This window comes from Lepidochelys olivacea (assembly GCF_965140295.1).
Source record: "Lepidochelys olivacea isolate rLepOli2 genome assembly, chromosome: 10".
Lineage (NCBI taxonomy): Eukaryota > Metazoa > Chordata > Testudines > Cheloniidae > Lepidochelys > Lepidochelys olivacea.
This window is the reverse complement of record NC_140420.1, coordinates 46851867-46863085: the sequence shown is the minus strand read 5'-3', so window position 1 is coordinate 46863085 and position 11219 is coordinate 46851867. Positions and strand designations below refer to the sequence as shown.

Sequence of the window (11219 nt, the reverse complement as noted above, 5' to 3'; positions counted from 1 at the left end):
GAGGCTTTGTTTCCCAGGAGCCCCATGTTGCTACTCTTGGGGGTGTATGTGTGGAAATCCTAGTGTGGTGCTGCCAGGGAACTAGCTGCCGCAGGATGAAGGTGAGGTCAGCAGCACCCCATGTCTTCCTGTTCCGCCCTGGAGCTGCGGACTCAGCCCTGCTGCTGTCTGTTCCTTGTCGCAGGGGGGAAGGTAGGAGTCCCCCAAACCCGCTGGCCTTCATGGATTTGCAATCTGAAGGGGTCAGCTTAAAGCTACCTCTAGCTCTCCATTGAAATTACCCTGAGAGCCTCCTGCTAGGAGACACTCCAGCGCCTCTCCCCACCTAGTGTGCTCACGAATACCATGGAGACCACAGACCGCGCTCAGCTGGGATAACTGTCCAGCTCTGTTCCTGCCCCATTGCCCATCACAGTCCCACGACTCAGGGGGTTGGAGGCTCAGGGAGTGGGAGCAGGGACTCCACAGGTCCCGGGCTCAGTCCCCTCCCCAAGCTCCTGGTCCTGGCTGAATGGATTTGGAAGAGGAGTTAGTGGGGGAGGGTCCCTCCTTTCCCACCCTGATTCCAGTAACCGACATCCCATGGTAAGCCATTTCTAGGAGCCAGGCACGAGTTAATGCTCTCGGGCTAGCGTGGCAAGGTCCTGTGCATGGCTCTGCTGCTTGGGGGGCATGGCTGAGCCCAGCTGCTCAGAACAGCTGGTGCGCGGATGGTGTCATCTCTGCTCAAAAGGCCAACTCCAGCCTCCCCCGATGAGAGTTTGGGCTGGATTTTGGTGCAGCTGGGTGTCCTTTGTCCTACAAAAGGAAACCTGGTGGGTCTGTGCCCAGCAGCCTTTGGCTAATTACAATAGTGAACAGGTGCTGCCCAACTTTCAAGAGCTCAGAACCCAGGGGGTGCCAGGGCTGTAAGAATGGCCTGGGGGGTAGGGCACAGGGTGGGGATTCGGGTACCAGGACTGTAAGAATGGCCCTGAGGGTGGAGCACGGGGTGGGGACTCGGGTGGCTGGGTTCAATTCCCCTCTTGGCCCCAGGTTTCCTGTGGGACCTCGGGCAATTCATTTCCCTGAGCCTGGGCCTCCATTCCCGACCCCCCATGATGGGGATAGCATGTGGAAGGGTGTGGGGAGGGGAGTACCCATTAGTGACTGTGAGGCACTAGGTTCCTGTGGTGACAAAGGTCAGATAAGCAAAGCTGGACTTTCAGTACAGCTCAGCATCCACCTGCTCTGCTCCTAACCCAGTGAGCTGAGCTCTTCTCAGCTGCGCCCGGAGTGGAGCTGGGGAGTTCTCCGGGGAAGGGTGGCCCATGGAATGGTTTTTCTGCTGCTTCTTGTTCCCTGCCCAGCTCACTCCCTCGGGACAGCCCTGGCAGACACTGGTTCCAGAGCAGAGGTGCCCTTCCTCCAAGGGGCTCTGCTGCCGGGAGTGGGGGGTCCGGTCCAGTCCCTGCCCTGCGCAAATCACTTAGGCCCAGATCCTCAAAGATATTTAGACTCCCAACTTCCACTGAATTTAAATCAAGGGAAGGCAGTAGCTTTCAGGATCTGGGCTTTAGTCTCTCTGCCTCGGTTCCTCTTCTGTGCTGTGTACTTCCCTCCCTCTGAGCAGGGGCGCTGGAAGAGTTTGTCTAGTGGGGGTGCTGAGAGTTATTGAACTAAACTGTAAACCCTGTATATGATGGGAACCACTTCAACCCAGCGTGGGGCCGACCCCCAGCACCAGCTCTACAGCTCTGAGGAATGTTGTGAGGACAAATACATTAAGAGCATGAGATGCTCACATCCTGTGCAGCAGGGAGCCGCAGCTGTAGCTAGCAGGGTTAACAGGCCAGTGGACATCCAGTTGCTCTTTCAGTCTGTCTCCCTTTCAGAGCAGCCGAAGGGGCAGGGGCAACCCGCGGGGTTTGCTTCGCAGCTGGGACTAGAACGCCTAAGACCCAGATCTGAAGGCCTCTGCCGCCCCCTGCTGGCAGCAGGGAAGAGCTGCCAGGGGCTGAGGCTCAGTCTGTGCAATAAGTCAGCAGGCTCCACGGCTGAAGTGTCACTAACCCTGCGGTCAGCTGACTCGGCTCAGCGAGCTGCTGACAGGCTGCGGCGCAGGGAAGTCTGTGGTCAGCTGACTGCGCTCCGAGATCAGCTGATGGCTTCCAGCCCTGGCGTGGGTGAGGGGTCCCGTGCCCGGCGTTGCAGAGACAGCCGGAAACCATGGTGAGCGCAGGCGCCGGGCATGGCTGGCTGGGGGGTGTTAGGCCTTTGCTGGGATTTGGGGGCCGGGGGCGATGCAGAGCTGAGTTCCTGGGGCAGCAGGGACTCTGGGTACAACGGGAGCCACGCCTGGGGGCTCCCCGTTACTAGCCCAGTCCTTGGGGTTCGCCAGGCCAGTGTCACGAGCTTCCTAACATGTGCATCAGGGAAGGGGGAGAGCTGGGGGGAGAGGGGAGTTGGGGTTAAACATTGTGAAGGGTCTGGCTTAAAAACTGCTTCCTCCCTCCGGTGACCTGAGATCAGTGGGGTCCCAGGAAGGAGCTGGAGCAAATGGAAAGCGCTGCCCCTTTGCACAGTGGGTAATTGGCCTGGGGAACCCACAGTGGCAGCCGGGGAATGGAATGACGCCCCTTTGAGTTCTAATACCTCTCCTAGTTAAATGTGCTCGGGATAAATGAATCTCCTGCTTCAGGGTGCAGGCCAGTAGCCTGCAGGGGTCAGGAAGGAAACGCTGCCTTCCCTGCCTCACTCCCACCACCCAGAGTACTGCCCTGCAGGATGGGGCAAGTGACAACTCCTTGTAATGCATCTTTCCTCTGAAGCAGCCAGCACTGGCCAGGGCTGGGGGCAGGATGCCGGGTCTGATGGGCTGTTGCTGTAGCAGCACCTGTGTTTCTAAAGCAGGGAGTACTAAAGGCTTCAGCACTGGATGTGCAGGGGAATGAGTGGGAGGGGAAAGGATCATTTCAGAGCCACGTTAATGTTAAACACTGGGGGGATCAGCCATCCTGCTCCCCTCGACCCAGATGTCTGCCCCCTGCTCTGAGCAGCTTATGCCAGGTTCTGTAGCCTGTGGACCTGTATACGTGAGCTCCCAGAGACTTGTCCCCTTGCACTCACTGCCTAACTGCAGCGGGTATAAAGCAGCTGCTCCAGGATGCAGGCTCATGGTCTGTACCAGCATTTGCTGGGTTAAACTGCTGAAGCTGCGGCCTAACTGGCAGCTATTAGGAATGGAAGAGGTTTAGGAACAGGAAGGGGCCATCTGCCCTGTCCTACCTTCACCCCACCCCTTCATCAAACTGATCCCTCTGGGCATACCCCAGCCCCCTCCAACTCTTTCCTTCTCCGGGGATGAGTCTGTCTCCTTCAGACTCTGGGCCCAGTTCAGCCCTGGGGGAAGCCCATTGAATTCAGGGTAGTTGCATCCCCTCGTGCCAGGGCTGAGCTTGGCCAGCTGAGTTTGGTTGTTCTCCCCAGGAGCTTGCTCCAAAGGCTGACGGCCTCCATGCACGGAGCCGTTGCGCCTGAGTTCACGGGGCCTTATACAGTGGGGACCCAGGGCCTGAGGAGGAGAGTTATTTGTACATCTCCGGATCGACCCAGCTGTTGTCCAACTCTGCAGTAGGCTCAGCCAGAGCAGAGACTGGAGATTAGGGCAGCCAAGTACCCAGAGAAGAGAGAATTCTCAGGGGGGACGGCTCTTCTGGTGCAATGGAGACAGGGCAGCAATAACGGTGGGAAATGAGGATTCCCCTGCTCTGGCAAGAACAGCAGGGCTGCCCTGCAAAGGACTCTCTGCCGCTGACGTCCCCTGGCCCAAAGGCCGCCTGGGTCCTAACTGCCCCCGATCTTCTCCTTCCAGAGGTTCCGGTTTTGCGGAGACTTGGACTGTCCCGACTGGGTCCTGGCCGAAATCAGCACCTTGGCCAAAATAGTTAAGTGGAAGCTTTCTCTTTCTCTGTTTTCTTCTGGATCTTACCCAGTGCCCAGCAGCCTGGGATCTGAGCACTTTTTGCTCTTAAACCCCCACAGAGACAGTATCGGGTGCTGTGAAACCAGACAGTCAGCATGGAGCCTTGACCGTCGAGAGGGGTATCTACGGCCTGGGGGAGCAATGGGAATATCTGAGTGATGCATCCCGATCTGAGCTCTGGGACTTGGGGTGTCTGATGAAGGGGGAGAGCTCAGGTCCCTGAGCAACCGGCGTGAACTCTGCACCTGTCCCTGGTTGAGAGGGCGTCTCTAAGAGAGCAGGGAGGGCATCTCTTAAGAGAGCGGGGAGAGGCTTGGGAAGTACGTAGATCAGGCTTTGATTGAGGGCTCGAGCAATACACTCAGTGCAGCACAAGAGCTGCCTGGGGCTTTAGCTTGACCATTGCATCCAACTCTCAGGGAATCCAAACCATGGTGTGCCCCAAAGTGGCAAGAAGCGAGTGGTTTAAAAACAACCCAAACCAGTGGCTGTTTGGCTGGGGCAGGGCAAGGCTGAAATGGGTCCCGCTGAAGTAGCGGAGAGCGTGTATTTTGAGGGGAGCTCAGACTCCTGCCAGACAGTGCCCGCCGGGCCCAGCATTGTGGTGGGGTTTTATTTTCTTGCTCTCTCCTTTCCAGTCCTCGGTGAAGCTGAAGCTCATCTGTGGCCAGGTGCTCAAGGACCTGCAGGGTGAGGGGATTGATGTAAGTGAAGGGCGTTCTTCTCCCACGTTCAGCCCAGCTGAGCTGGGATCTTGCGATTGCAGAGACTCAAGTCTCCCCTCCCACTGGCTAGGTGGCATGGGCCATGTCGAGCTGGCCAGCCTCAGGGCAGGCAGTGCGGTGGAGTGGGTGGGGTATCAGAGTGGGAGTCAGGACACCTGGGTTCTATTCCAAGCTCTGCCACTGATCTTGGGCAGGGTGCCTAAAGCCTGTGTCCCTATCTGTAAAAGAAGGCCAGTGATGGTCCCTCATCGGGGAGATCTGCTGGTGGAAAGGGTCGTACAGCTGCTAAATACTTACTAGTAAATAATAGTTGCTCTAAGGGTCCTGTGTGGTCTGTTTCACCTCATCCACCCATTAGCCCTGCCATTGCTAGGAGAATGGCCGGTGGTTGACAAAATGGATTCCCTTGCAGTCTCCCAGCAAGGGGGTTTGGCCGCTTGGGGACATGGGCCTGAGCCATTTGTAACGCCCATCACAGACAGCAGCTGACCCGCTGTTTGGATTGTGGAGGTTCCCTGTAGGACATGCCTGGAGCACTAGCAGCCAGTGGGAATGGCCCATCCTGTACCCTCTCATTGTGAAGGCAGCTTGGTCTAGTGGGAGCCAGGAACCCAGGAGTCCTAGTCCCAGATCAGTCATGTGCCATGTGGCCTTGGGCAAGTTACTTAGGCTAAATCCAACAGCTTCTAGTAATTTGGGTCCCCCCTTGAGACACCTTGGCCCCATTACTCAGAAGTGCTGAGCCCCCACTGCTCCTATTGACTCCAAGTGCACCCAAAACCAGAGGCCCCTTGTGTTGACCTTAGCCTGGCTCTGCTTGCCCCATGGAGGATCTGCTCAGTGAGGGCTCAGTGATCATTCTGCACCGTGCTGTGTGCGCCGGGAGCAGGGTCCCCTGGGGCTGATGGACCTGGGTGTTGCTCTTCTCTTGCAGTATGAAAAGATCCTGAAGCTAACGTCGGATGCAAAGTTTGGTGAGTGTCGTTCCCTTTCAGAGCAGTTGGGTGCCCGTAGCCTGGACTCCTCTAGTGCTGTCCATGAGGCCGTCACGGTGGATTTGGCTCTTTGCCTCACCCGCCTTCCAGGGAGCTTTGCTGGCTTCATTACTAGAATTGACATTCCTCTGTCTGTGCTTACGGCAGGAAGGCTGCGGAAAACCGGTGGCTTTGAGATGCTAGGCCAGGCTTTGGCTGACTCTTACCTCCCCCCCGGCCCATTCCACACCCCAGTGCCCTGGCTGAGGACATTTTACCTGCAGTGTTTATGGGCGCCGGGCTCGGCTTTGTTAGCCACATTGTCTGAAAAGCGTCGCTGGCTGGGGTCTCGAGTGGAGAGGCACGTCCTGAAGCAGTGAAGGCCTGAAGAGTTAATGCTCAGCCACTGGAAACCAACGGCACCCTCTGCTTGTGAGCAAGCACAGGAGCCCTGCTAATCTCCCAGGGTCCTTGCCCCTGTTCTGTCTGGGGGAGACGCTGCTAATCGGCAGCCTGACGAGTTTCCCCTTCTCACTCCAAACGCTGCCCTGGCTTTATATTTTTGGGTGGTTCTGGGCCCTTGCGTTGGGGGATAACACCATTTTCCTGAGCGTGTGGAAGAGCCCTGCGCCTGATGGTTGTGGTGATCACAGTAGCAATCAAAACTTCCCAGGCGCTGCCCGAACAGCCCCCGTCCCTGCCCTGCAGAACTTGCTGTTTTAGTGTGGCAATGCAGACGGGAGGGGATGGGTCCCAGGAACTCAGCCTGGTCGGCGCAACAAAGAGAAGGTTAAGGGGTGATGTGATGGGAACCTGTAAGTACCTACATGGGGAACAAACAGCTGATAATTGGCTCTTCAGTCCAGCAGACAAACGTCTAACATGAGCCAATGGCTGGAAGTTGAAGCTAGACCAATTGAGACTGGAAATAAGGTGTTTTTAACAGGGTCCTTAACCACTGGAACAACTGCCCAAGTGCTCTCCATCACTGGCGATTTCTAAATCCAGATCTGCTCTGGTTCAAACAGGCATTAATTCAGGGACGCCCAGTGGGCTGTGTTACACAGATCAGACTGGACGATCGAGGCCAGATGGGACTGTGATGTAAGCTGTGAAATGTCTGGTTTGGTTTTTATGAATGAGCTGACCCCAGCTGAGTTGCCGTGCTGTGGCTTGGCCCTTACTGCCACTGGCCCGATTATGGTGCAGTGTTAACCTTAGGCTTTGGCTGTACGAATGGTTAGTTTCAGCAAACCAGGGTGTAAATCGGCCACGTGCTAGGTGACTGGGTGGACCCTGCTCCACACCCCGAGTTCCGCAGTGCGCCTGGGATCCGCCCTGCTTGGAAACAGGAGTAGGTGAAAGTGCCCTAGGGAGCTGTTAGTCTGCAGCAGCAGGGTCCATGGACAGTACGCAGCTGGCTAGGGCAGGGGAGCTTTACACCCCTGCTTGCCACGAGCTAAGTGTTCGCTTAGACAGGCCCTTACTCCTCTGGCCCTTGGCCATTATTAGTATTTGGATCCCTAGCATCAGTTGATTATAGTTAGACTTAACCTCTGCCTGTCCCAGGCTTGTTTAAATCCTAACCTGTTTTGACCATTGCCAGTTGCACTTGACTCTTCTCCCCCCCACCACACATATCAGCCCATTGCTGCTTCTCACCCAGGTTGGTGACAATGAGTCCAGTTCTTTATGCCTGTTTCCCTGCTGCCCCTTGTGGCCCAGTGCGAGGTGGCGTCTGTCCGTGCACCCTCTCTAGTCTCTTGCAGACGATGAACTGCAAAGGGCAGGCCACGTCAAGGGCTGTCGGATCCTACGACAATGGAGACGGACCCTTGCAAGGGTTTATCAAAGCTGCCTCCCTGCAGGGAAGAGCCCTGCTGCCATGCAGAGGCCCAAAGATTTCTCCTTCTCTCTCCAGAGTCTGGGGACGTGAAGGCCACTATTGCCGTGCTCAGCTTCATCCTCTCCAGTGCGGCCAAACACAGCGTAGACAGCGACTCTCTGTCCAGCGAGCTGCAACAGCTGGGGCTGCCCAAAGGTAGGGGAAGTGCCAGGGGATGGGTCCCTCGGAGTGGGCTGCAGTGCACTGGGGAGCCCTGGGGTCAGTAGCAGCAGCCTGTCTGGTGTGACGTCAGCCAGAGGAGGAGCCCGGTCTATGCACCCCACGCACCAGGCTGTAACTCTGGATAATTGTGTCCTTCCACCCTTGCTCCAGCACTCTCCCATCAGCGAGAAGTTAGAACTCGCTGTGTCAACTAGCAGGAAGGACTTTGGAGCAGTACCTGGGCCATCTTCTGATTGAAATGCCCTAGGGTACCACTGTCCCCTCGGTATCCCTGGTACGCCCCAGCATCAGCATCCTGTTAGAGTCCCCCTGCTAAACAGGCCAACTCAGCTGTTTGCAGCCAGGATCCCTTCTGAGCCCATTGGAACTGGAGTCGTGTTGTGCAGGGACCGATCTGATGCTTTTTGGTGGGTGATTTCTTGGTCTCCGTGTTTTGTAGAACATGCCACAGGATTATGCCGGTCCTATGAGGAGAAACAGAGCCCCCTACAGGACAGCCTGAGGGCACGCAGCCTGAGATGTAAGTGTTCCCCCTCTGGCCGTGCAAACCTGACACTGCTCCAGGCCGCGGATGAGAGATGGTCCTTCAGCAGGGGTACAGGCCCTGCTGGTACCCACTGCCCCCACTCCTCCAGCTGTTCTCCTGTGTCCATGGATGGAAGTTCAATAGGACTTTCCCCAGCCATTCTCCTCTGGGACTTCCTGGGGAGAACTTGCTCCTGAGGGCTGTGGGACCGGGTCAGTTTGCTGAGGGTGCCTGGGTTTTCAGCAACAACCGAGGGGGTGACCAGGAGCTGGGAGCAGAACCCTGTTGTCTGACCACGTTGAGCTGGGACCTTGTCAGCCCGGTAGGTTAGGAGCTGCCCAGGTTAGTTCACCTCCGGGATAATCCAAGTGCAGCGGGGAGTGGTGCAGGTGATGCACTAGGCAGTGCTCTGCCCTCTACGTTGTCTTTCACTGCCACAAAGAGAGACAGAGCTGAGGCGGTGCTAACCACTTGGACTCATGGGAATCTTTGCAATGAGGGTTGTGGCTGGGATAACACAGCTATCTCGGAGCGCTCCACTCCACTGACCGAAACTCCCTTGTTATTTCAACTGGAGACATTTCCTTCCTGTAATGTCTTACATTGTTGCTGTGGGCTGGTAAGACAGTTGCTGTGTTGCGCACACACCAGAGGTGGCTGCATTTCAGGGGTGGGAGAAGCCGCTTAATGCTCTTGAAAAATGCTTCCCAAATCCATATCGCCGGCTTGTGCATAGAGAGAGTGTTTTACACTGACAGTGCAAACCTGAGACTGGCTCTGCCTCTGTCCTCAGTGAACCGTCTGGACTCTGTGTCTTGGAGGGTGGATCACACACTCAGCTCCAGTGAGCTCCAGCAGGTCAACGAGCCCCTCGTGCACCTGAAGTTCACCGTGCGAGACGGGGACCGAGGCGGGACGGAGCCCTTTGCCATGACCATGTCAGCAGAGAAGTTCCGGGTCTTACTGGCAGGTGAGTAGACAGCAGATGGGCAGCTTGGAATCGCTCGCCTCGTCCCTGCCCTGCCAGCTTGTGCTTCCTTTCCTGTGTCCCCTCTGCTCCTCCTACTGGCTGGGGCAGAGATCGGCTGTCTCCTGTCGTGTCATTTCTCTGTTCCTGCTCACAGCGGAGAGGTTATTCTCTGCCCTGCTGTGACCAGTGAATTGGGAACTGGCTGCAGCGTCCCCTGTTGAGATCCAGGTCACTCTGCCCCCATTGGCTGTTTGCATCTCCTCTTCCACTTTCAGAGCTGAGACAGGCCCACGCCATGATGAAAACTCTCAGCTGAGGAGGGCAGCGAGCGTGGAAGGAGCCAGCTGATTGTGCAGAGGCCCATCGGAGAGTCTGGTGGGTGTGGTTCCTCCGCTGGGGAAGCCCCTCGCTGCACACAACCGCAGACACTGCCTGGGCAGAGGTTGGACTGGGCTCTCTCCTCCCTTCTCAGATCCCTGCAGCTGAAACTGATGACTGCTCTTCCCACTCTTGCTGGCTGCTGTCTCCCCTGCCCACCTCTCTTGCTGTCTCCTGCCTGCCCCTCCTCCAACCTGCCTACAAGCCCTTGTGCTTCTAGGACCCCCACCCCAGGACCCACCCCCAGAGCAATGGTGGATGGGGGGGTTGGTGGCTTCTGCATCTGCTAATGAGATCTCCACCTCGAGACCAGCTTCAGCTCGGAGTTCCCATAACAAAGGTGTCCAAACCCTTGGGCCATGCCACCGTGTTACACACACACCTCCGGAGAATACCCAGGCCTGCCGGCTGGAGGCTAGTTTAACACTGAAAGACCCTGAAATCCCCTGCCCAGCCCTTTGTTGGTGGCTCTGTTCCTGAACAGCTGCAGGGAGCTGATCTGCCCTTTTGCTTCTGCCTGAATTGTCTCCTGTGGCTACTCCAGGGCAGGCGCGCGGGTTCCCATGTCTCCTCTGGAGACGTAGCGTGCTGCAGCCCACCAAACGCTGCGGCTAGGCCAGCTCCACATCACCTGTTGACTGAACTCCTGCAGCAATCTGGGATGCCTGTGGCTGGGGCAACTCTCCCAGTCGTACATAAGAGGTTGGGAAGTTTCAGGCAGCTGAAGCAGATGGAGCGTTCTCTAGTCCCTTCTTGCTCCCCCGCATCCCTCCCCTAAAAAGCACTTTGCCACTGTTCTTTCCACTTCCTCTAAAGGAGCCTCTTGCCTGTGGGGGAATAAATGCAGCTTTTCTATCTTTCCTTCCACCCCCCGCACCTACCACCTTTTCCAGGGCAGCTCAGTGCATGGAATAAAGGATCAGCAGGAACGTGCATCTGCGAATCTCTCCATGTGTTTACGGTTGGCCTTGGCACATGAAGCCAGTTATTTGTAATGTTTCCTGTTTTGCCAACAGGATCCAATAAAGCCACGTGGTTAACAAAGGCAGTGCCCCGCAGGAGCGTTTTTAATTTGCACTGCTGCCTCCCTTGTTACCCCTGTGCCCTCATTTCTGAAACCCTCATGAGATGGGGAACAGAGACGTTTCTTTAAATAACTGGAGTAAATCTTTCGTATTTGAACGGGAGGGACTGATGCCACAGGCAAAATTAATCACACCGGCAGCTGCCGACCCCCTGCAGCTCTGTCAATGTCTCTCCATCCCACATACACCCTCCCTGTTCCTTCAGTCCTGACCTTTGTAGAAACCAGAGCCAGGGTAGGCAAAGTCCATAAACTATTCGCTCGCCCCAGCCTTGTCTTGTAACAACCCTGGCTAGTCCAGCCGTTGCCCCAAGCACAGCTCTGGTAACACAGCCATCGGGGGACCAGTTGGGTTTTGGTAACTTCATTTAAATTGTGCTCCGTTTACATTGGCCCCTGCCACTGGTGCCCTATTGTGCTAACCCCCTTTCCTGGCTACAGCTCAGGGCTCTGATTTACAGGAACGTCACAGCTTGGGGATCATGCAGTTGCTTCTTTAGTGCAAAGCCCGCGTAGCCCTGAGGCAGTGA

General features: G+C 56.4%; 1 protein-coding gene across 1 annotated transcript; it reads left to right on the top strand.

The window, feature by feature from the left end:
* Positions 1-2013: 2013 nt before the first annotated feature.
* On the top strand, positions 2014-10650 carry LOC311527210 (COMM domain-containing protein 4-like). The gene is made up of 8 exons (XM_084640926.1): positions 2014-2211; positions 3854-3925; positions 4603-4668; positions 5624-5663; positions 7585-7704; positions 8171-8251; positions 9051-9227; positions 9503-10650. The coding sequence occupies exons 1-8, from the start codon at positions 2209-2211 to the stop codon at positions 9541-9543; spliced, it is 600 nt and encodes a 199-aa protein (XP_084497052.1). The 5' UTR covers positions 2014-2208; the 3' UTR covers positions 9544-10650.
* Positions 10651-11219: the final 569 nt, after the last annotated feature.